At 34.1% G+C, this 22,439-nt stretch overlaps 2 protein-coding genes across 2 annotated transcripts; both read left to right on the top strand.

The window, feature by feature from the left end:
• The first annotated feature begins 13,901 nt into the window (after positions 1-13,901).
• LOC122524227 (3-hydroxyacyl-CoA dehydrogenase type-2-like) lies at positions 13,902-15,973 on the top strand. Its single transcript, XM_043646367.1, has 3 exons — positions 13,902-13,982; positions 15,293-15,364; positions 15,542-15,973. The coding sequence occupies exons 1-3, from the start codon at positions 13,902-13,904 to the stop codon at positions 15,971-15,973; spliced, it is 585 nt and encodes a 194-aa protein (XP_043502302.1).
• A 2,303-nt stretch (positions 15,974-18,276) lies between these two features.
• On the top strand, positions 18,277-22,021 carry LOC122524228 (fibroin heavy chain-like). The gene is given in 5 exon segments (XM_043646368.1): positions 18,277-18,297; positions 18,381-18,389; positions 18,484-18,578; positions 19,750-19,843; positions 19,937-22,021. Coding segments are annotated over 5 exon segments (2,304 nt in total).
• The last annotated feature ends 418 nt before the right edge of the window (positions 22,022-22,439 follow it).

Here is a 22,439-nt window from a genome sequence, read left to right on the forward strand (position 1 = left end):
CGTATCTAAACGCATCCATTTTACTCTAGTCCCTTGCATAGGGATTTTGCAGAAAGCGTGGCTGTTCAGAGAAAGAGAAAGCTGAAAAGTAAAAGAGAATATAGGAAAAAGAGAGGGAGAGAGAGAGAGAGAGAGGAAGAATGAAAGAAGAAAGGAAGACAATGAATTTGATTGATTGATACCGTTAGGATAGTATAAACTATTATAGTACCGATCCCCACTGTAAAAAGAATATGAAGAGAGAAATAATTAAAAAAATTCTTTCCATGCAAACAAAAAAAAAACTAGGCCAAATGGATTACATTTCATTTTTATCGACAATTTTTCTTCGTATCTATCAACTCGCTGAATTGATTCTAAATGTTTTCTTTGTCTCTCTCGTTTTTTTCTTTTTTTTTTATTTATTTATCGTTAGAACGAAACAAGCTGAGAGATTTTTAGATTTTATTTTGATAGAATATTTTCTGACGTTCCTTTTTTTTTCTTTTTTCGTAAGAATACATTTTGATAAAGACTCGATGTAACATATTTGCGCGCGCGAGAATAAAACGAAACTCGATATTTGTTATGTATATAACACAGTATTGTATATTCGAAATCGATGGTACGTATTGAAAATTTGGTTTTTATACAAAATTTAACTATTCTGTTCGAACGACCATTGAACTTTATTACGGTTTATGATACAGAAGAAATTGTTCACAAATGTGTGAACGCGTACGACCTCGTTTCTTTTTTTCCCTAATTCTTTATCAGCGTTATTCATTCGTTTCTTTTTTATTTGGAAAAAATCATACATTGAAATGTTGGAAATAATAAAATAAAAATAGGAAAATAAAACTATATATTGATCTGTTTAAATATGAAACAAAAAAAACAAAATTACATTCTCCGACTAAATAATATATGAATTTATAAGAGACGAATAGTTAAGGTATACAATTGACATTTGATCCGATAGATCAATATGATTAATAAAACATTGATTTTCAAAGTACATGGAAATATGAGAACGTATAACATCGAGCGGATTTTTAAAGATAGATCAACTACTAATTTTTTTATTAGAGTATAATAATAAATTTCTTTTATATGCTTTCTCAAAAACGTCTAATTATAACGATTAAAACCTAGAATTACCACGATTTAACTGAATTATACAATACTTAACGCTTACATATACAAATATGCATATATATAAGTATATATTGGTTGAGGATTGAGGGAAATATTTATGTGTAAATAAAACATTAAACCGTTCTTTTGATTAATTTAACCTCTACTCATCTTCTCCCCTTTTCAGTCGTCATTCTTATAAATTTCAAACTAAACGTGTTCAAATGTGTTTCTGTTTTACGTATTAAATATTTTTCTATCTTATTTATCGTTTGATTTTTTTAACGATGCTCTAATTAATAATATTTCAATAATTAATCACGTTAAATGTATTTTATCTGTTATTTTTATATAACAACGTTAATCGATCGATGTTTTCAGTATTACTAAAGTGTAAAATGTGTTTCTCACTGGAAAATGAGTTTTCGAAATAATCTCGTCGGAGAATGGAATTTTAATATTTCAGGTATTTATGTTAAATATTAAATTTTATATATGAAATAATAATATACATATTATGATCATTAAAATGTTTCTATAGAATTTAGGGAATTAAATTTTTTCATTTTATGTACGTATGCGTATATGTTATTGTTGAAACGGGGAAATTTGTTAATTCTTAGAATGAATAGTTAAACCCTTAAATAAATATACTGACCTGTTAAAATATGAAAGGAGGGAAAATTAAGTACATAAACTAGGTGATATGTACATGAATTTACAAGAGGTGAGAAGTTAAAGATATTTGGGAAGTACAATCGGAGGTAAAAGTGTTGAAAATTAAAAATTCGTGAATATCTATGTTTTACAGAATGTTATAAATTAAATTAATTATGTCAATGATAAGAAATAATGAATAATTAAACAAAAAAGGTAATTTTATTATATAGATAATAATATTAAATTTAATAAGAAATTATAAATAAATAATATGAAAAATTTGTAACTTTTATCAGTGAGTATGCCTTGATTTCAATTTAACAGTGAAAACAATTTTGATTTAAATCTTTATTAATTCTGAATATCAAAGTATTAATAATGCTTAAATATTAATTTAACTGACAAACAAAACATTAGTTTTTAAACTATACGAAAAAATAAGAACGGATAATTACAACTATCGTTGTATAAAGAAAAGTAAATTTTAAAGACGAATTAAACCTCAATCTCTTCCACTTTCCTAAATTCATATACTACTTAGCTATTTCATAAAACAATTATAATAGTTTAAATATTAATAATAAAATTCTTTTTTTATATGCTTTCCCAACAAACATTTAGTTATTTTATATATAACTTAGAATTTCTATGGTTTAACTGAAGTATACAATAAAATGTTGCCATGTACACTAATTTATATTTATGCTAGTAATAGTAGTAAATAGGAAATCATTATCCCTGTTAGCAGTAATTATTTGTTATTAACTAATGCTCTTGATCGAAAGATTCTCTCTTCACCCCTCTCCATCACTTTTATTTCTGTGTATATATACATAGAAGTATGTCAAAGTAACAGATTATTTTGATCGCAAACGTATACATAAATTGTAAATCAGAGGATGAGAGGTGAGCCAAACGTAAACGTTTATCGCGGATACGTATTGATCCACGAGTAAATATAATAGTTTAATTAATTCGCATTGGACATTTATTCTAGCGGGACGTTGTTTATTGATCGAATTACCGAACCACCAATAATACTGGGATTAGATTTAAAGTAACTTATAGTAAAAAATTAGGGTCTGTTATTTTTCTCTCCTTCTCTTTTTCCTATTATTTCTTCTTTTTTTTCTCACGTAACTGGATTCTACGAATAAAACAGATTGTTAGTTTTATCCAAAATTCGTTGTTCGGTGCACGTTAAAGTAGAATCATCGATTACGTTAATTCTCTTTTTTATTCTGGTAAGGGGTCGATATTCTATCGTTCGGAACGAACGTTCTTGTTACACAAAACAACATTCTAATTGCCAAGATCGTGTTGCAAGGGACACGATTACAATAGAAGCTACCGGATTTTCGGGGGTTTCTAAATTGCCCTTCTACCTATCGAACAGAGATGTCGTCTAACAAATCTGTCATTTTGGAATAGAATTATAACGCTATGAAGGGAGAACGATAGACACCCTTCTTGGAATATAATCGCACAAAAACCCCAGGAGAACGCTATACTCGTACCAGCACATCTGTTCTTATTTCACAAGTACCATTTATATGACAATTATCTTATCGAATCTTTTCTTCGATACTATTTTTTCTTAACATTCGATTAACCATTACGATGAATCAACAAAATCTGTAGAAAATATATTTTAATTATTTAACATTTATATCGTGTGTTTATCGTTAGTTTGCTTGAAATTGGACATTTGACATTATTATGCTGATTTCAATAGAGTGATTAGGAGTAGATCATCGAAGATCGGTAAATACGTACTCAAAGATCGATCCCAAGACGTGTTACTGCGGACAGTGAATTTGTAGGATTCGCAAATCGACTATTTACGGGGAAGCAAACAGGGCGATAAGCGAATGTCTACGGGGTGTAATGGGCCTCAGGGCTATAAGCGGTTGGTTTCGCTCAAGATTTGCATGACAATGCTCCGTCATTACGCGCCCAGCCCAATCAAACGTCGAGCATACACCGTTTGCTCGGTGAGTGTTTATTAGCGATGCGTCGATGCAAATGCCTCAACGCTTCTCTCTCTCTCTCTCTCTCACTCTCTCATATTGAGGTTGTATATGTCGCGTGGTTGCATTAATAATTCCTCATTCCGTAGAACGAAAATCACCCTCTATGGTTCTCTTCCTTAACGGAATTCATTTTCGATATCTTACAAGAATGCAAATTTCTTCATTCAAATATATCTTGTTTATTTGAAACTTTGTGTTTATTCGTTTATGTGTGTGATTAATTTTAATTTTGTTAATGATCTAAAATTAAAATAAATTTATATTGGAAGTATCATTGTTGGTTACATTATAGTTATTTTATTAAATTCATTTTTTTTATTATTTTATTGTTATGGATTTTGCATTTAGAGAATTAATCATTTTACAGATTATATTCACTTTTTCTCAAATGAAGTTTTCTGTAACAATTTTTTATTTTATAATATTATTTAATAACAAAATTCAATTTAAAGTTTATGTTCCGTAAATAAAAATTTATTCGAAGGTATGTATAAATATTCAAATATTAATTAATTTAAAATGATATAAAAATTAATATATAAAATATATATTTAATTCTGAAAATATATTTATGATATATTTATACACATGTAACTTTATTTATGTATTATATTATTTTGTTTATCAACTTCGAATAGCAAATATATGAGAAAAAGGTAATATTTCAACATATATAAATATTCTAACATATTTAATACTAGTTGAAATAGTGAGACGTTATCTCCAGAGAAATCTGAAAGGGTCAGCATCCTAGTGGAATGGAATATTATCTAAGTAAAGGGGTTAGATTCTTTTCGGGGATAAATGTTTGTTTCGGTTCTTTTGGACGAGTCCAAAGGAATTCCATGTTTTGATGAACGATGCCTGTGGTCTTTCTGTGTCAGATAATCTTCATTCCTACAACTTCTCGTTAAAAGCTTATAATGGATATAGGTTCTGTTACATTACAACTGAACAGAATTATCTTTCATTGCTTTTAAGATAAGTCGAAGATTAGAAATTTATAAAAGAAAAAGATCTTTTTAACATTCAAATCATCTACCTCTCATAATTTTAAAAAATTTCAAAAATATTATGTAATATAATATATAATATATTTAATTTGATGAAAGAATAATGATTTACTATTATTAAAATCAAATGAGTATTTATATTTTTTCATTAAATAGGATGAAATAACTTAAAAAGATATCATGCATTTATTTAGACTTGTAGAATACAATATAACCAAAATATTTATTACGTTTAACAACGTATCTTATACAAGGATATATCGAAAAGTTTTGAAAATGAAAATGAGTTTGACTAATAAATAATTGTTTCTATATTAGACTAAAAACTTTTCGACTTACCTACTTATGTACACATTTCAATTACATTAATATTTAATATTATTTATTATTAATTATTAATATTAAATAAATTTATAAAATATATTTATTAATATATTATAATATATATTATTAATTATTAAATTATTAATAGTCTAGATTAAATCAGTATTTTTTTGATTACGTGTTTAAATTTAACGGTTTATGATATAACAATTTATAGATACTAAGTACAGTTTTATTATTAAAAAAATATAAAAATGTATGTCTTTGTAATAATATATAAGAGACTCTGAACTTTAACGATCGAGTTGCTGAAGAAGTCCCGATAAAAGGGACGAAATCTTTAATAAGATCGAAATATAACGTTTTAAATTCTTACCCTGTCCAACTTTCCTGCGACACATTTATTAATAATTTTATTTTTGGATGTGATAAACAACTAATTGATTAATATTTAATATTTACGTCAATACGCAAAATAATGTATTTTAATATTTTCCGAAAATAATATTATTGCATTTAATAAAATATACCTTAACATACAAAAAATACATTCACACATTATAAATTATCTCCTAACATATTTTTCATTATATATATATAAGATAAAATAGAATTTTACGAAAAAAGGATCGATAGGAACTAATGTGACGGTATAGGAAAACGTCAAAGGCAGACCATTAGACGAAATTTCGGATTTCCACCATAATTGCGCAATTATTGGCCAAAAGTTCGTCGCAGGAAAATCCAAGGGAAAGTTCGAGAACCCGAAGGCGTTTTAGCCGACTGCGACGATCTCGACGGGGTATCTACGAATTGCTATTCGTTCCTTTTCTCTCTCTCTCTCTCTCATTCTCTCATTCTCTTTCTCTCTATCATGATTCGCATACAGTGGTCCTCTCTTCTATACTTGGCAAGCTGTTCTCGAGATTCGCAGTCACCATTGAGGAACAATAAATGATTATTGTCGAGACTATTACGAGAATGGGAAATGGGATGGGGTTGGGTGGGGTGGTGAACAGTGGTCCCCATTGGACCCGTTCAGTGGTCAGTTTCTCTTTCTCTCTCTCTCTCTCTTTCTCTCTTGTACTCTCTAACTGGATGCATGTGACTGCGTGTGTACAAGCCGTACCCATATATGTGCTACCATTATTTCTCGTATCTCGCGAGTCCATGCACGACTTTGTGCCTACCATCCACCCTTTCTCTCTCTCTCTCTCTCTCTCTTCTTCTCTCTTTTCCTCCCTCCATTCACTTCAACCCTTTGAACTCTTCCTTCCTTGTAACAGGAAATACACGAACGAATAACCTGCATTTGTACTTTAGTTTGAAAAGATAAACATTTTTATCTTGATTTTTCAACGGAAGAGAAACTTTAACGTTAATGTACACATAAGATTTTTGGTATAGTATGCAACGATATGCAATATAATTCGTTTGAGATCATTTTAAGGTTAAAAGCTTAGAATTCGATTTTGTGGTTGAATAAGCGAACGCAGTTATGGTTACATCATTTAGTCGAGTGAGGTGAAGCGACAGTCGTGAAATTAATTCCAAAACATAATGCTCAAATGAGGGAGAGGGTGAACACGTATATTTGTGGCATTTCTAATTGTAAAGTTTGACGGTTGATTAGGTTATTGCTATTCGATCGAATGGGGTTTGTAATTAGTGAATATATTATCATAGAATATATCGTATAATGTATAAAGTGCATTCAAACTTTAAGATTTCTTTATTTTCTTTTTTTTTGCAATAATTCCCTTCAGTAGAAAGCTTTAATTACTATTATATTTAAACGTAATTATCCTTTACTTAACTTATTAACTATATATATATTATTACTATTATATATTAATTATAAATTATCCTTAACTTTTTTCAAAACGTTCACACTATGAATGCATCCCTGCTGTGATGAATTTTGTTTTGGGTCTGTTGTGTTCAATGAAATATTTAAATATTTACAACATTTAATATAATATTTGATATAATTTTTATTATACTCAAATACTTAATGCATATGTATATATATTAAATTACTACATACATAATTTATTATAGTACACTATATAATTTATTATGTATTATTTTATTACTACGAATTTTACAATTCAAATAAACTCTATTGCAAATCAATTCTTTTTACAAATCTACAATAATTTTATTTACTTATTAATTATTAAAATAAATGAATCTAAAATATTATATTAAATATATATTAAATATTAAGGATGTCGATTGTTTATAATTTTATCATCATATTCTATAAGTAAAAATAAAAACAAAATGTTTTATAAACGTGGGCTTTTTTAAATGCCTTATTAAAAACTTATATATATTAAATATACAGATTTAGACACACACATTTATATGAAAAATATTTTGTGAAATAAAAGTCTCATTAAAAGTCATTGTTATATCATCCGATCTCATTGGAATTAAAAGTGTATTATTTCTTAATTTAAATTATTATTTAATTTGTCTAATATTTTTTTCCAAAATTCTTTTCTTTCTTATTGTCATTATTCGTTTAAACTGACAATGAGTTTAAATCAAGGTAGACCAAACTTATGAAAGAGTTTCCCGAAAGTTAAGAGAATTATTTATTTTGTTGAAGAGAATGGGGATGTACGCGCTAGTACACGAACACATTGTATATACATGGTTCGGGAAAATGAGAAAGGAAAACATAAGGCGGTCTTTAATTTGCATACTTACACGATGCATGCACCATCGTCGGGTAACAAAAAATGTCTTCCACGTGAGAAAGAAAAAAAAGGGTTGAAATTGTTTCATAACGAAATTAGAAAATGACAAATTTGTATTTTTAACGATTTATAAAATGAAAATAGTGTTGGTCGTGTAAAACTATCGTTGAACGATGAAATTAATTAAATAACGTGTACCCGTGCGTTTAAATGAATTTAATTAAATCGTTTAAGTGTGTATAATATATACACGCAGGATGATAAAAAGCTTTTCTAATTACACGTAATCAAATTATTCTCGAACAAATTATTCGAAAATCATTTTGTCAAACGCCAGGTGATATTAGATAGCTTGCGTGTAATTGAAGTACTAGTACCACTTTTACATTATAGAATCATATTATAGAAGAATGTTCGTTAAGCACGATGGAAAAAAAAAAATTAATGCAAAATATGCGAATTCAGCGAGAGCATCGAAGCTTGGGATACGTAATTTTGATTATAACGTGAACAGTAGTAGGTCGTAGGCTTCGGTCGACATTACATTGATGGCACGATATAATTGAAATACTATTACGAGAAGTAATATTGTTAAATTATGTGGACTACTAACCAAATGGAAAGTGTTGAACGCGTAAAGTCAATTTTATATGCTAATGCGATGCAAGTGACGTCATATCGTACGTTAACAATTTTCGTATTACACCGAGAGTATCGTTTTAGAAGGTACGAATATTTCACTCGTAAATTAACTAAATGAAAACAGTATCAGGTGAAACTATAGTTTTATTTATTTCGTCAGTTTACAATTAAGTTAAGTGCATTTTAAATTATTGAAATTCAACGACGAATTATCGATTTATATTCAAAAATTAAAAAAATCTAACTATTTAGTTAATTTATTATGGATCATAATTAACTGGAAAATATTATGGTAATTAAAATAAGATTTTATTGACTTAATTAATTTCGAAATAAAATAAAATTAGAGTAAACAAGCCTAAACAAATCGCTTTTATACTTATCAATAAAACTAAATTAAACTCATATCAAATGACACTTAACGAAGTTCTGTTCGGATTACTAATTTTAAAAATATACTATTTAGCAAGAGTCTAGTTTTCTACTACTTCCTGCAAAGATATTTAAATTCGTAAAACGTGAGTTTTGTACGTCTTTACTGCGAACCATAAATTATGTTAGACATTAAATCGTACTGCGTGTAATGAAAAATAAGCACAAATAATGTGACTATATTTCAAATAAAACACGTTCAATGACAATACGAAAAAAATTAGTAATAATTCATGTTTCTCAAAGATTAATTAAACGAAATATAATAATATGAAATATAATGAAATAAAAACAAAAAAGCAACATTCGCGTAAGTATATGTAAAAAGCATTACAATCTGAAATAAACTTTGTACTTTCCATTTTAAACGAGACGGAACGACTGCAACTTCTTTCTTTCCAAAGTAAGAGCAAAAAAGAAGAGAAGAGAAGAGAAGAGAAAGAAGGGTTGCTTCGTTCTTACAGTTCCTACAGGAAGTAACAATAATTACGTACTTCCACGCGTAGACTCTATTACGATTTATCGCTTATCCCGGAGAGTTCCTTCTAGGAGTTAATCGCAGTTTGGGTCCTTCGATAGTATACTAACTGAAGCTACCAGGAACATTGCTCTCAACTGGTGTGCTCTTCTTGGTGTGTTCTTTCCTGGAAAGGATGTGATGCTGGTAGATAGATATACGAACCTTTAGGTGATTACTTTTCGTAGTTACTACGTCGTTTCTCTCCTACCGAGCCGATGCATTTTCTCAGTTGCGACACGTGCAATTACTTACCTCACCGTTAGCACCATTAGATACCCCTCCTCTCCCCCACCCATCACTACCCTTTTGTAAGAAAAGCTTTGGGAATGAAGACGAAAGAAGATTTTCGTTGATGTAGAAAAAAGGATGAGAGATCGAAAGATTACTATCAAAAAAGAAACAGAGGCAGATATAGAAGATGGACAAACACATAAGCGCGCAAAAATAGAATGAGAAAGCAACGCATAGGAAAAAAGAAAGAGAAAGGGAGATAAAAATAGTGAGAGAGAGAGAGAGAGAGAAATATATTTATACATAAGCAGTACATAAACCAAAGCGATTAACTTTATTTCTACATTATTTTGAAATTTGGATATTAAAATTCTTAATTCGTGCCTAACATTTGATATTTAAATTATAATAAATATAGTAATAAAAAATATAGTAAATTTACTTAATAATTTGTGCTTAGCGCCATTAAATAAACGTTCTTACGACTATTCGATAGTAAATTATTTGACAAGATATGTAAATTTTTTCAATTTTTTACATTTTATTTTTGTGGAGTTAATTTATTTGGCTTATCGGCAGCTCCAATATTAAATACATGTAATAATAATATATATTATATATTAAATAAAAATAATATATTTTAATCATATTATACGTATGTATATATAGTATATTCATTACATATGTATATTTAAATGTAGAAACAAAAATAGAGACAAATATGTGTTGTAAGATATTGAAATATAAATATAAAGAAAGTGAGAGAAAGAAAAAAAATGCTGTAGTGATGAAACACGCGAATAATATAAGAGATAAGACATAAACTAGAAAAGGGGAAGTCTTTTCCGAGTCTCGATTATGATATAAAATTGTTGGTGTGAGCCAAGTAAGGAGTCTGGAGAGAGGGATGAACACCCCTCTTGATTGAGTCGCCACCTCCATCGTGCCGTGAACACATGTGCTAGTGGCAACACTCTGATTGGAAGCCAGATGGGCTCTTCAGGCTCTTACCTTCGCACAAATCGGTGCCTTCTTTTTCTTCCTTTTCTTTTTTATCTTTTTTCTTCTCTTCTCTTCTCTTCTCTTTTTTATTATACCTCGGATACTTCCTTTACTCTCGAAATACTCTCTCGAAAAATCTTCGATGAAACATCGAGAGAAAAAGGTGGGTGGATTCGTCGAGTTTTCTTCTCCTTCTTCTTTACACAGTTGGTGTTTGTGATGGTTGAATTTTTGTCAGTAATATGCGTTAGGATTGAGACGTGCAGATGTGAAACAATAGCTATCGTTGATCGATGCTACTTTCGTAGATATTCCTATACGCGATATTTTACTCGAGTTTTGAATTCTTCGATGATCGTTGAAAGAAAAGAGAAACAGAGAGATAGGGTAGGAAATCGGTAAAGATTTTTCTTTTTTCTAATGGAATTTCGTTCTCATCAATTCTATTCCTCTTTCTAAAACTTTCCGGCAGTTTAGATGCGCTCAAAGTACTCCATATACCTCGAACGGCTTTACTTTACAAAAAGTTATGTGTGTAGATGTGTATATGTATATTTATATATGATATATATTTGGATATGTCTGTGTGTGTATGTGTGTGTAAAGAAAATGGGGTAGGTACCCAGTGAAAATCTTCGCGCTTTACATTTAATATGATTTCTCGAAGTTCCTCTAGGAGAAAACTTCTCCCGTATCCGTTCTTCGTAGGAATACCGAGGACAGTTAGAATACATTAACTTATTGGTGTATGAAAAACTTTCCTTGGTTTATCCAGACTCGAAGAGATCCCTTTCTACGTACCAAGAAGGGAAAAGTATAATATTATAGATAAAATATTTCAATGTTGTTCGCGTTAGGCTACGTCCATCTATCAACATTTTTTCTATTTTTTTACCGTTGTTCGATTTATTCATTCGACTTTTATTATTTTTTTATTACTTCTCATTTTTCATATTCATTTTTTTGTTATTTTTAATTTGATATCAATATTTGTATTTAATTACGGATGTGATAAGCCGTTGGTAAAGATGGGTATTACTGATTTTAAGATTATTTTTATATTATTGTTTTCATTGTTTACTATAAGGTAAAATTTATATTCTTAAGTAAATTTTTTTAAAAAAAGAAGAAAATTCGTTAAATTTTATTATACGAGTTTAAATTGGTATGTTAAGCTATATAAACTAATCGAAATATAAACCATGTTTTTGGCCAAGAGACAATTGACCCGTTCACAGGCCAAAGCGATTAACTCCAATTTTAGGATTCTTTTCAATTATAATGCCAAAGCATTTTATTCATACTTGAATTTTCATATTTAAAAAAAATTTTTATAATATAACGAATTTAGCACTAAACGAAATTATGTGTGATACTTTTTATCTGTCACAATAATTTTCTGATTAAAAAGAAAACCTTTAAAATGAGGAAAATTACCAATGGCATTGAATTATTAATTTTTATGGCTTTTAAATAAATACAACCTTTATATACAACCTTATATACAACCTTTTTCAATTATTTCTACTTTTTATTTGTTCTAAAAAAAAAGAATTTCCTGGTGAAAAAGGAAGCCTCGAAGATGAAACAAGTCACTTAAAAAATGTCCATGTTAATCATCCAAACATTTATGCAACATTTGAGCAATAGAATTTTCCATATTTAAAAATTGAAATAATATTTATATCAATAATATATATTTCATTTAATCCAAGTAAAAAATAATGAATAGAGAGACAGAAGCATTACTTGAAAATAATAAACCATCTAACCGATAAGAAATTTGTGGATCTCGAGGTGTCTCTTACCTGTACCCGCTTAAGCTCATTTACTATAACACGATCTTTACTCTCGATTTGTCGGGTCTGAAAGAGAAAACGGGACTCCTTGTTCTATGCACTCTCATTTTTCCTCGTGGTAACGAGAGTTCGAGAATAAAGGAAAGATGAAAAAAGAGAAAGAGAGAGAAGTGGGAAATCAAGAATGGAAGAAAACGAAAGAGAGAGAGAGAGAGAGAGAGTGAGAGAAAGAGATATTAAGTTAGAAGAAGGGGAATGTGGTGGGGTAGAAGAAAAGTGAAAAAGATAAATCGAGTAATCCTCGGATCTATTAAGAATGGTTTTGACGGTTGACTGAAAGACGAGGGAAAATAAGAGAGCCACTAACGAAGCCTCTCGCTTCCGGCAATTAGCCGTTTCGTCTGATGACTACTACTCGAGTCTCTTTAACTCCATCACCCGAAGGTGCTATCCGAAACCGGTTGAAGGCCCGCACTGCAATAGTAACGTTTTATTTAATTCCGTATTTATTAGGAACCAAAATTATAATGCCAATCTAATTGGGTTTAGTTCTTATTTTAGATTTTATTTGGATATTGGGTAGGTACTTGTGGGATTCCTATTACTATGTACTTCGATTTTATCTTATAGGAAAGAAGGAAGGAAGGAAGGAAGGATAGAAGAAGTCAAAGGTAGTGTCGTCCAATTTAAAGGTAACCTTTTTCTCTTGAAACGTCCGTGCTCGACAGAGAAAATAGAAAGTAAGCGGGCTTGTTAGGATGTCCAGATCGAGGAGGATGAGCTTCGAAGGTGTTCGGATAGCCCGGAGATATACAGTCGGAGTAAGAGAGGAGGAGTCATGGTTTGGGGAACTGTACCCGTCGGCAGTCCCCAGGGGAGGTAGCGGCAGCCTTGTGTTGCAAGCTAGAGCTAGCCTGTGGTCGCTGGCTTGTTAGATCCAGTTTGGGGTTGGCGGCCATCCGAGGAGGGGGGGTTAGCCGTTGGAGGGCGGCACTCTTCAGTAGACCGCAATCGGGTATGCAATTTACGTGGTGTCCGACCTCCGCGGCCCTCTCCAACCCTCCTTTCCATCTTTGCGTGCCAAACCACCCTCGTCCACCAGCATCCATCCAAGCACACATAGACTACTATTCGCACTTACACTAGAATTAACAATATCAAGGACTTACCTTAGATACACATATACATACATGTATGTATACTATGTTGGGAAAAGGGGAACACCAATGTTGCCAGTTTTCTCTAAGAGAAAACGCAACAGAGGAATCGTCATGCGGAATCGGGCGAGTCAACTAGATGGTATTGGTGAAACGGAAAAGGAAAACCCTTGGCCTGTCGAGTGCAGAAGGCTGCTCGACAACGTCTAGCCAACCGTTGGGTTTCTTCCTCGGTAGTAAGCCAAGAGAAGCCTGAGATTTCATATGGTCGAGAGCTTATCAGCGTCGGTAATGACGCGCAGGAAATTGAACGCGGAAGCAGATGGAGACGCCCTTGGGGAAGTGGTAAAAGAGCTACGATGAATAACCTACCCATTTGGAGACCCCTAAGATACTTTAAAGCCCTTTCCATTTCTATCGCTATTCGTTACTTTTCTAACGATCGATGTATATATATATATATTTTCTTTCTTTCCATATTTATATTAGATCTTATTTAGAAAATATTCTTTATATATTTATATCATCTAAAAGTAATCCAAAAATATATCGTAATAAACATTAAAAAATTCAAAATTTTCTACTATATAAATGTAGAAATTATATCTATTGTATAATTTTCATTCGAACAGAATTTAACTGTTTGGGAAATAAAAAGTTAGCAATTTGTGCTTATTAGGGTATAAATTTGAAATTTCGTGTTACAGTATACGTCAAAAATTTTCATAAAACTCTTGTGAATAAAATCAATGTCACATATATTCTTGGAATAATAAAAATTCTCATCTTGATTGTATCACAATCAAATTAGTTGAGCTCTGAGGTGTCTGAACTGAGGTCATGCGACACGTTCAAATGTAAATGTCAGAACAAGGCGGTAAGACCTTGGCGTAATGTTCATGTAAATCGGTCGAGGCTGCACCGAATGCCGAGACCAGTAACATAATTCGCTCAATTTACAAGCATTATCGCAAGCGTTGCATTTAATCGCGAGGAATTAGGTTATACCATCGGACAAACGTTTCCAAGTCAAATAGATAGTGCTATGATAGTGTTCCGACTGTACACCTTCTTTTAGTGTATTATACTTACTTACTATACTTTTATCGATCCACAAAAAACGCAAATAATGATAAAAAAAAAGATTATTTCGAATAAACTGAGAAAATAGATCGTAGAACGCGATACTCGTTGTTAATTCTAATCGATCGCAAAAGAACTGTCAAAAACCAAGCTGTCATTTCTCATGAATTTTTCCTATGACATTGACGTTTGAATATTTTTAGTAATCCTCGAAATAAGTCTAGATCAAATCATTTGGAAAAAAACAAAAACTTACCTTGTTCGAGATACAATACATCGAAATATTGATGAAACGACATTAGGAAATTATTTTTTAATTCAAATGTGAATTCAAGTGATGTCCTGAAAAATAAAATAATTAATTTGATTAATTTGTAAAGATTATCCTATTTAGGATCCTTTTAACATCACGGAAGGATAATGCAAGTTTATTAATATTTTTCTATAACTTACGAGAAAGAATAAAATAACTTTGAATATACTTGAAGAATGGGTAAAATGAGAGTAAAAAAGAAAGCACGGAAGTAAATAAAAGATAAAATATAACTATGATATTAATAAATTTATTTTAGCATATTGTCGCTTACGTCATTGGTGGTTCTAATGGTATTAGTAAAGCGCTGGCAGAAAAAATTCGTTGTCAGGTAGAGTTGTGATAGCTGACACGGCCCAATCTGGAGCAAAATTTGCAGAATGTATGGGTGACAGATGTCTCTTCACTTGCACTGACGTAAACTTATTGAAATTTCATAAGAAAGTAAATAAAAAATCATTTTCAAGATTAAAATCTCAGTTAAACGAAATTAGAATAAATATTATAGGTTAGAATAAAAAGGGACATAGTGGAAAGTTTAAAATGCGCCAAAAGTAGATTCGGTAGTATAAACATACTCGTTAATAATACTAGTGTTTCTGATTACGAAATGATATATGATTTTAAAGGAAAAAAACCACATTCTGTGGAACTTTTTAAACGGGTCTTTGTCGTCAATGTATGGGGTCTGTTTAACGTAATACGATTGGCATTTGGTTTGATGGCAGAAAACAAACCAGATGTAAATAAGCAAAGAAGCGTTATAGTGAATTTGTCTAGCACTATGGCATATAAAGCATCACCTGGTATGATAGCGTACAATGCAACTAAATCAGCAGTTTCCAGTATGATGATGTCACTTGCGAGAAACGTTACTAAAAAAGGAATACGTGTTGTTGGTGTAGCTCCTGGTTTCATTAATACAAAAATGACAGGTTAATATCAAAGTAACGATTTACTTTTATGTATCAGAAAAAAGAATCATCGATTTGTATATCTTTTGTTTTCTAATTTTTCAAATATAGAATCAATTATTCCAGAAGATAGAAAACAATAGATTGCGATAAGCTTGACACCGAAAAAATTTGGTAAATACGATGAAGTCGCTCATCTTGTTCAGACAGTCATCGATAATCTATTAATAAATAGGACAATACTTCGTATTGACATGGCCTGGCGATATTATCAGATTTGTGACAATCCGAAATAACCGAAAATTGCAGTGAAGTGTTGAACGTTCCAATAAAACAAAACACCACGCTGTCATTTACAAATAAATATTTTTGTTATTGTAAATTTCTATAATAACACTAATTTGAATTGAACGATAAGATAAATATCTTTATCATCGTTCGCTCGTAGGACGTACGAAAAATCTTCTAATAAAAGATTATGCGATTTAGAAAAAAATAAAAAAAATAAAAGATGGCCTACTACGTGGTATTTTTTCGCACACGTTTCGGAACACGTCGTCATCGTTGTCATTGTCGTTTCGTTGTCGTAGACGTGCACCTACTTTCCTGTAGGATAAAATTTATGTATGGAAATATCCGCGTGAGCATTACGCATGTGGAATATCAGGACCAGCAGCTGGAGGCCCTCCTCTGACGACACTTCCTAGGAAAATGTATTTTAGCGTGCACAGTCGAGGCACTAAGGTGGAAATATCGCGCTCGAGCGACCCTTTTTCCCTCTCCGCAGTCCCTACTTCCTAGAGGAACCCTTCCCAATACATGGAAACATAGCTCCTCGAGACACGACTTTTTTTAGAGCGTAGGTATCGAAAAACTAGAAAATAAGAAGAGGAAAAGAAAGAAAGGCAAGAAGAGAGAAGGAAAGTGCCTTTTTTTCTACACTTTCTTTCTCTGTCTATCCATCACCTAGGTGGTAGGGTAATTTCATGTTTTATACACGTATGGAAAAGAAAAAGAGAAAGAAAAAGATGACACTTTTATGAGTGGAAGACAGATAATGGAGGATATTCAAGAGGATTTGTGATTGGAGAGATATGCAAGTAAATTATAAAACGACAAAAATTACTAAAATTATGACGATAAATGATGAATGGAAATTATTGAATTATAAAAGAAATCTGAATTATATGTTCTATTTTTATTCACACAAAAACATTATAAAGCATTTAATAGAAATGCTTTTAATACTGTAGTTTCTGAAATATATACAAAGTAATTTGTTATTATACATTCCAATTGTTCATTATAATACTGATTATATTTACTGGGTTTTTCTTGTGCATTAGGAAAAATTGTCATCAAGGGTAGTTATAATACTGTATTACCGGCCAGGTAAAGATATATTTTAATGGGTAGATGATGCAGTGGATGCAGTAGTAGATCCACTGGTAGATGCAGTGGTGGATGCAGCTGTAGATCCACTGGTAGATCCACTAGTAGATGCAGTGGTGGATGCAGCTGTAGATCCACTGGTAGATTCAGTGGTGGATGCAGCTGTAGATCCACTGGTAGAAGCAGTGGTGGATGCAGCTGTAGATCCGGTAGTAGATGCAGTGGTGGATGCAGCTGTAGATTCAGTTTTAGATGCAGTGGTGGATGCAGTTGTAGATTCAGTTTTAGATGCAGTGGTGGATGCAGCTGTAGATCCAGTAGTAGATGCAGTGGTGGATGCAGCTGTAGATCCGGTAGTAGATGCAGTGGTGGATGCAGCTGTAGATTGAGTTTTAGATGCAGTGGTTGATGCAGCTGTAGATCCAGTAGTAGATGCAGTGGTGGATGCAGCAGTAGATCCACTGGTAGATGCACTGGTAGAATCATCGTCATATTCGGTGGTAGACTCAGTAGTAGATGCAGTGGTAGATGCAGTGGTGGATGCAGCTGTAGATTCAGTTTTAGATGCAGTGGTGGATGCAGCTGTAGATCCAGTAGTAGATGCAGTGGTGGATGCAGCAGTAGATCCACTGGTAGATGCACTGGTAGAATCATCGTCATATTCGGTGGTAGACTCAGTAGTAGATGCAGTGGAGGATTTAGTAGAAGTTGCGGTAGTTGCTTGAGTGTGTGCTTGGGTAGAAGCTTTAGTTGACTGGGTACTAGTAGTACCAGACTTCGTTGCAGTGGCTGCATTAGTATATGGTCCAGTTGTATCAGGTGCTTTAGTAGAAGTAGTTCTTAATCCATGATTTCCGTGATGAGGACCATGGTGAGGTCTGTGATGAGGACCGGGGTGAGGACGATCATGAGGACCATGAGGACGATCATGAGGACCATGAGGACGATCATGAGGGCCGTGAGGACGATCGTTAGGACCGTCAGGACGATCGTTAGGTTTCTGAGAAGGTTTATTGTTGTCTTCTGGTTTTGATGGTCTAGGTGCAAATGGTCTGCCTGCTCCAAATCCAAAACCTCCAAATAATCCAAGTCCAACTTGTTGAGGTCTGCTTAGATCAAATCCACTTTGTCCTGGTCTGCCTAGTCCAAATCCAATTTGTCCTGGTCTGCCTAGTCCAAATCCAATTTGTCCTGGTCTGCCTAGTTCAAATCCAATTTGTCCCGGTCTGCCTTGTCCAGGTCTGTCTTGTCCAGGTCTGTCTTGTCCAGGTCTGCCTTGTCCAGGTCTGCCTTGTCCAGGTCTATCTTGTCCAGGTCTATCTTGTCCAGGTCTGTCTTGCCCTGGTTTATCTGGTCTAGCTACATCTGGTCTAAGTCTACCTAGTCCAAGTATGCCTGGTTGTGAGTTTGGTCGAGCTCCTAGATTAAAGTGGAATCCTCCTCCTGCTCCTATTCCTGCTTGAAATCCAGCTCGATTCCGACCTTCTTGTGGAAGCTGCCGTTTAGCTCGATTACCAGCAGGATCGAAACCAATGCCAAAGCCAGCATTTTTACTTACGTCAAACTGAAATAATGTAATATGATATTAGATGCAAGTTAGAAAAATTTGTTTGTTAAAAAGTAGTTACTTATTTATTATATAGGGTTTATATTATCTTATAATATAAACTTACCCCAAGGGGAAATAAAGAAAAGTTCACGCTCTTTCCAAAACCGAATCCACCACCAAATTGTGCTGAGGAGCAAGCCACAGTGGCAAGTAATACTATTACGGTAATCTGCATGATTGCTAGTCTCGTACTCTAATCCTGCAATACTACATCGATCGAAGTATATATACTTTTTTCACGAATGAAGATATATTCGTTCAAACAACAGGAAGATAAATTTTTACACGTAATCGATTAATGGACAATTGACTTTTCGAAAAGACTTGTTTTTCAATTATTACGAAATCATATTTACAAGAAACTATAATTCATGTCATGTCTTAGACTGACAATGATATCGTGCTATGAAAAATGCTTCTTGATGCAATCGTAATGACGTGTTAGTTAAACAGATACTTTATTTTTTCTATTAAGAGTTCATATATAAAATACAAATTAAAATATTTTTAATTAAAAAATTTTATTTAATAAAAACCACAGCAAGCACGCAATAATTGTATTCAAATTAATACATTTGTATGCAAAAACGTAATAAAAGCAAAAAAATTTTATTAATTGTTACAGATAAGAATGCGGAAAAAACTATTATTTCTGATAGGACAAATAAGTAGATGTTTACACTTTATGCGGATATTGTAGTTATTGGTATAACATATGGTTCGATGTCATTACCATTTGTCATAGGTAGGATAATATATTGAATTCCATTCAAAGAAGTTGTATAAATATCTCGTATTCAGTCTGAATAGTCACAAGTGGAATAGAACACAAGCAACCATGAAGGTCTCAGCGCTCTTTCTACTATTCACTGTAGCTTCCACAACAGCCTTCTCGGTAAGTATAAATTAATAAGAGAAAACTATTATTGAATGCTTTATTGATCGTCTATGACAAGTCATTATAATCGTTTTAATTATTACATAATAGCTAGGCTCAGGACATAATTCAGGATATGGTCAAAGATCAGGTGGAAACGGTGGACAAAATGGATTAGGTCTAGGAGTTGGTGTTGGATTAGGCTTAGGATTAGGAGGTCTTCTTGGAAGAAAGCCTGCTCAACAACCAGCACAACAACCAGCTCAACAACCAGCTCAACAACCAGCTCAACAACCGAGCCCAGGAGCAGGTGCAGGAGCAGGTGCTGGAGCAGGAAATGGTGTCGGAGTAGGAGCAGGAGTTGGTGTAGGAGCAGGAGTAAACGTCGGCGTAGGCGCAGGAGTAAGTGCAGGAGCAGACGTAGGAGTAGCCGCAGGAGTAGGAATAGGAAACAATGGGGGAGGAGCCCCCGGAGTAGGCTCAGGAGTAGGCGCAGGATTAGGTTCAGGAGTAGGCTCAGGAGTAGTTGTAGGTTCAGAAACTAAGCCAGGATCTGGAGCCGGATTAGGAGCTGGAGTAGGTAGCGGAATAGGCGCTGGAGTAGGTGCCGGATTAGGAGTACTTGGACATGGAATAGGAGCAATAGGTCAAGGAATTGGAGCTGTAGGTAAAGGAATAGGAAACGGAATAAGTACAGGACTAGGAGAAATAGGTAAAGGAGTAGGAGAACTTGGATCTAAGATCAGTGGATTAGGTAATGGATTAAGTGGCAAAACAACTGCACAACCATCTAGTGGATCGAACTCCGGAAATGGAGTAGGAGTTGGAGTAGGAGTAGGAGTAGGTGTAGGAGTAGGAGGAGGATCAGGAAGTAGCGCTCCTAGCTCTGCCGCCCCTAGCTCTGCTGCCCCAAGCACCGCTAGACCAACCACTGCTGCCCCTAGCTCTGAACAACCAGCACCTTCAGGAGGATCAGGCTCAGGAGTAGGAATTGGTGCTGGTCAAGGCTCAGGATCTGATGGTGGTTCAGGCTCAGGAGTAGGAATTGGCGCCGGTCAAGGCTCAGGATCTGATGGAGGTTCAGGATCGGGATTAGGAGTCGGTGCAGGCCAAGGCTCTGGATCTGATGGAGGTTCAGGCTCAGGAGTAGGAATTGGCGCCGGTCAAGGCTCAGGAGGTAGCGCACCTAGCTCTGCCGCACCTAGCTCTGCCGCTCCTAGCTCTGCCGCACCTAGCTCTGCCGCTCCTAGCTCTGCCGCACCAAGCACTGCTGCACCTAGCTCTGAACAACCAGCACCTTCAGGAGGATCAGGCTCAGGAGTAGGAATTGGTGCCGGTCAAGGCTCAGGATCTGATGGAGGTTCAGGCTCAGGAGTAGGAATTGGCGCCGGTCAAGGCTCAGGATCTGATGGAGGTTCAGGATCGGGATTAGGAATCGGTGCAGGTCAAGGCTCAGGATCTGATGGAGGTTCAGGATCGGGATTAGGAGTCGGTGCAGGCCAAGGCTCTGGATCTGATGGAGGTTCAGGATCGGGATTAGGAGTCGGTGCAGGCCAAGGCTCTGGATCTGATGGAGGTTCAGGCTCAGGAGTAGGAATTGGCGCCGGTCAAGGCTCAGGAGGTAGCGCACCTAGCTCTGCCGCCCCTAGCTCTGCTGCACCTAGCTCTGCCGCTCCTAGCTCTGCCGCTCCTAGCTCTGCCGCACCTAGCTCTGCCGCACCTAGCTCTGCCGCACCAAGCACTGCTGCACCTAGCTCTGAACAACCAGCACCCGCAGGAGGATCAGGCTCAGGAGTAGGAATTGGCGCCGGTCAAGGCTCAGGATCTGATGGAGGTTCAGGATCGGGATTAGGAATCGGTGCAGGTCAAGGCTCAGGATCTGATGGAGGTTCAGGATCGGGATTAGGAGTCGGTGCAGGCCAAGGCTCTGGATCTGATGGAGGTTCAGGCTCAGGAGTAGGAATTGGCGCCGGTCAAGGTTCTGGATCTGATGGAGGTTCAGGCTCAGGAGTAGGAATTGGCGCCGGTCAAGGTTCTGGATCTGATGGAGGTTCAGGCTCAGGAGTAGGAATTGGCGCTGGTCAAGGCTCAGGAGGTAGCGCACCTAGCTCTGCCGCCCCTAGCACTGCTGCACCATCTAGCACTACCCCTTTTTACTATTCTACACGACCTGGTCAACATTGCATTTGCTATTAATTTATGCAATAATTTGAGATTATTTTACTCGACTTTATGTTTTACCAAGACAACTGCAATGAAAATGTATTTATTTAAAATATAGTTAGTTAGCAAAAAGCAAAATTTCTAATACTTTCTATAAAAATAAACTTTAAGTATATTAGTTATGCTTGTCTATGACAATAGAAAACTCATGAAAATATACGCATTATCAATGTCTTATTTTGGAAGATAGTGTTTACAAAAAAAGTAGTTATATGGATTTTAATTTCTATCGGTATAGAAGTATTTCTTGGAAAACTTTTACTATCCCGTAAAAATCAGAAAATTTGCAAGTATAAACGTGTATAATTTCATATGTTCAGCGTGTGCGTGTGTGTGTGCGTTTACGTGTAGATTGATTTTGCGCGATCCCATCTTGAAATCATCCCCTTGT

Source organism: Polistes fuscatus, unplaced genomic scaffold (assembly GCF_010416935.1).
Source record: "Polistes fuscatus isolate 324 unplaced genomic scaffold, CU_Pfus_HIC Scaffold7, whole genome shotgun sequence".
Taxonomy (NCBI): domain Eukaryota; kingdom Metazoa; phylum Arthropoda; class Insecta; order Hymenoptera; family Vespidae; genus Polistes; species Polistes fuscatus.

Bases quoted from the DNA above. Each gene is read 5' to 3' on its own strand.
- LOC122524227 (XM_043646367.1), top strand. From the start codon at position 13,902: ATGGTCGAGAGCTTATCAGCGTCGGTAATGACGCGCAGGAAATTGAAC. The intron at 13,983-15,292 runs GTAAAAGAGCTA...AATTTATTTTAG, and splicing joins GAGACGCCCTTGGGGAAGTG to CATATTGTCGCTTACGTCAT. The intron at 15,365-15,541 runs GTAGAGTTGTGA...TAAATATTATAG, and splicing joins CAGAAAAAATTCGTTGTCAG to GTTAGAATAAAAAGGGACAT.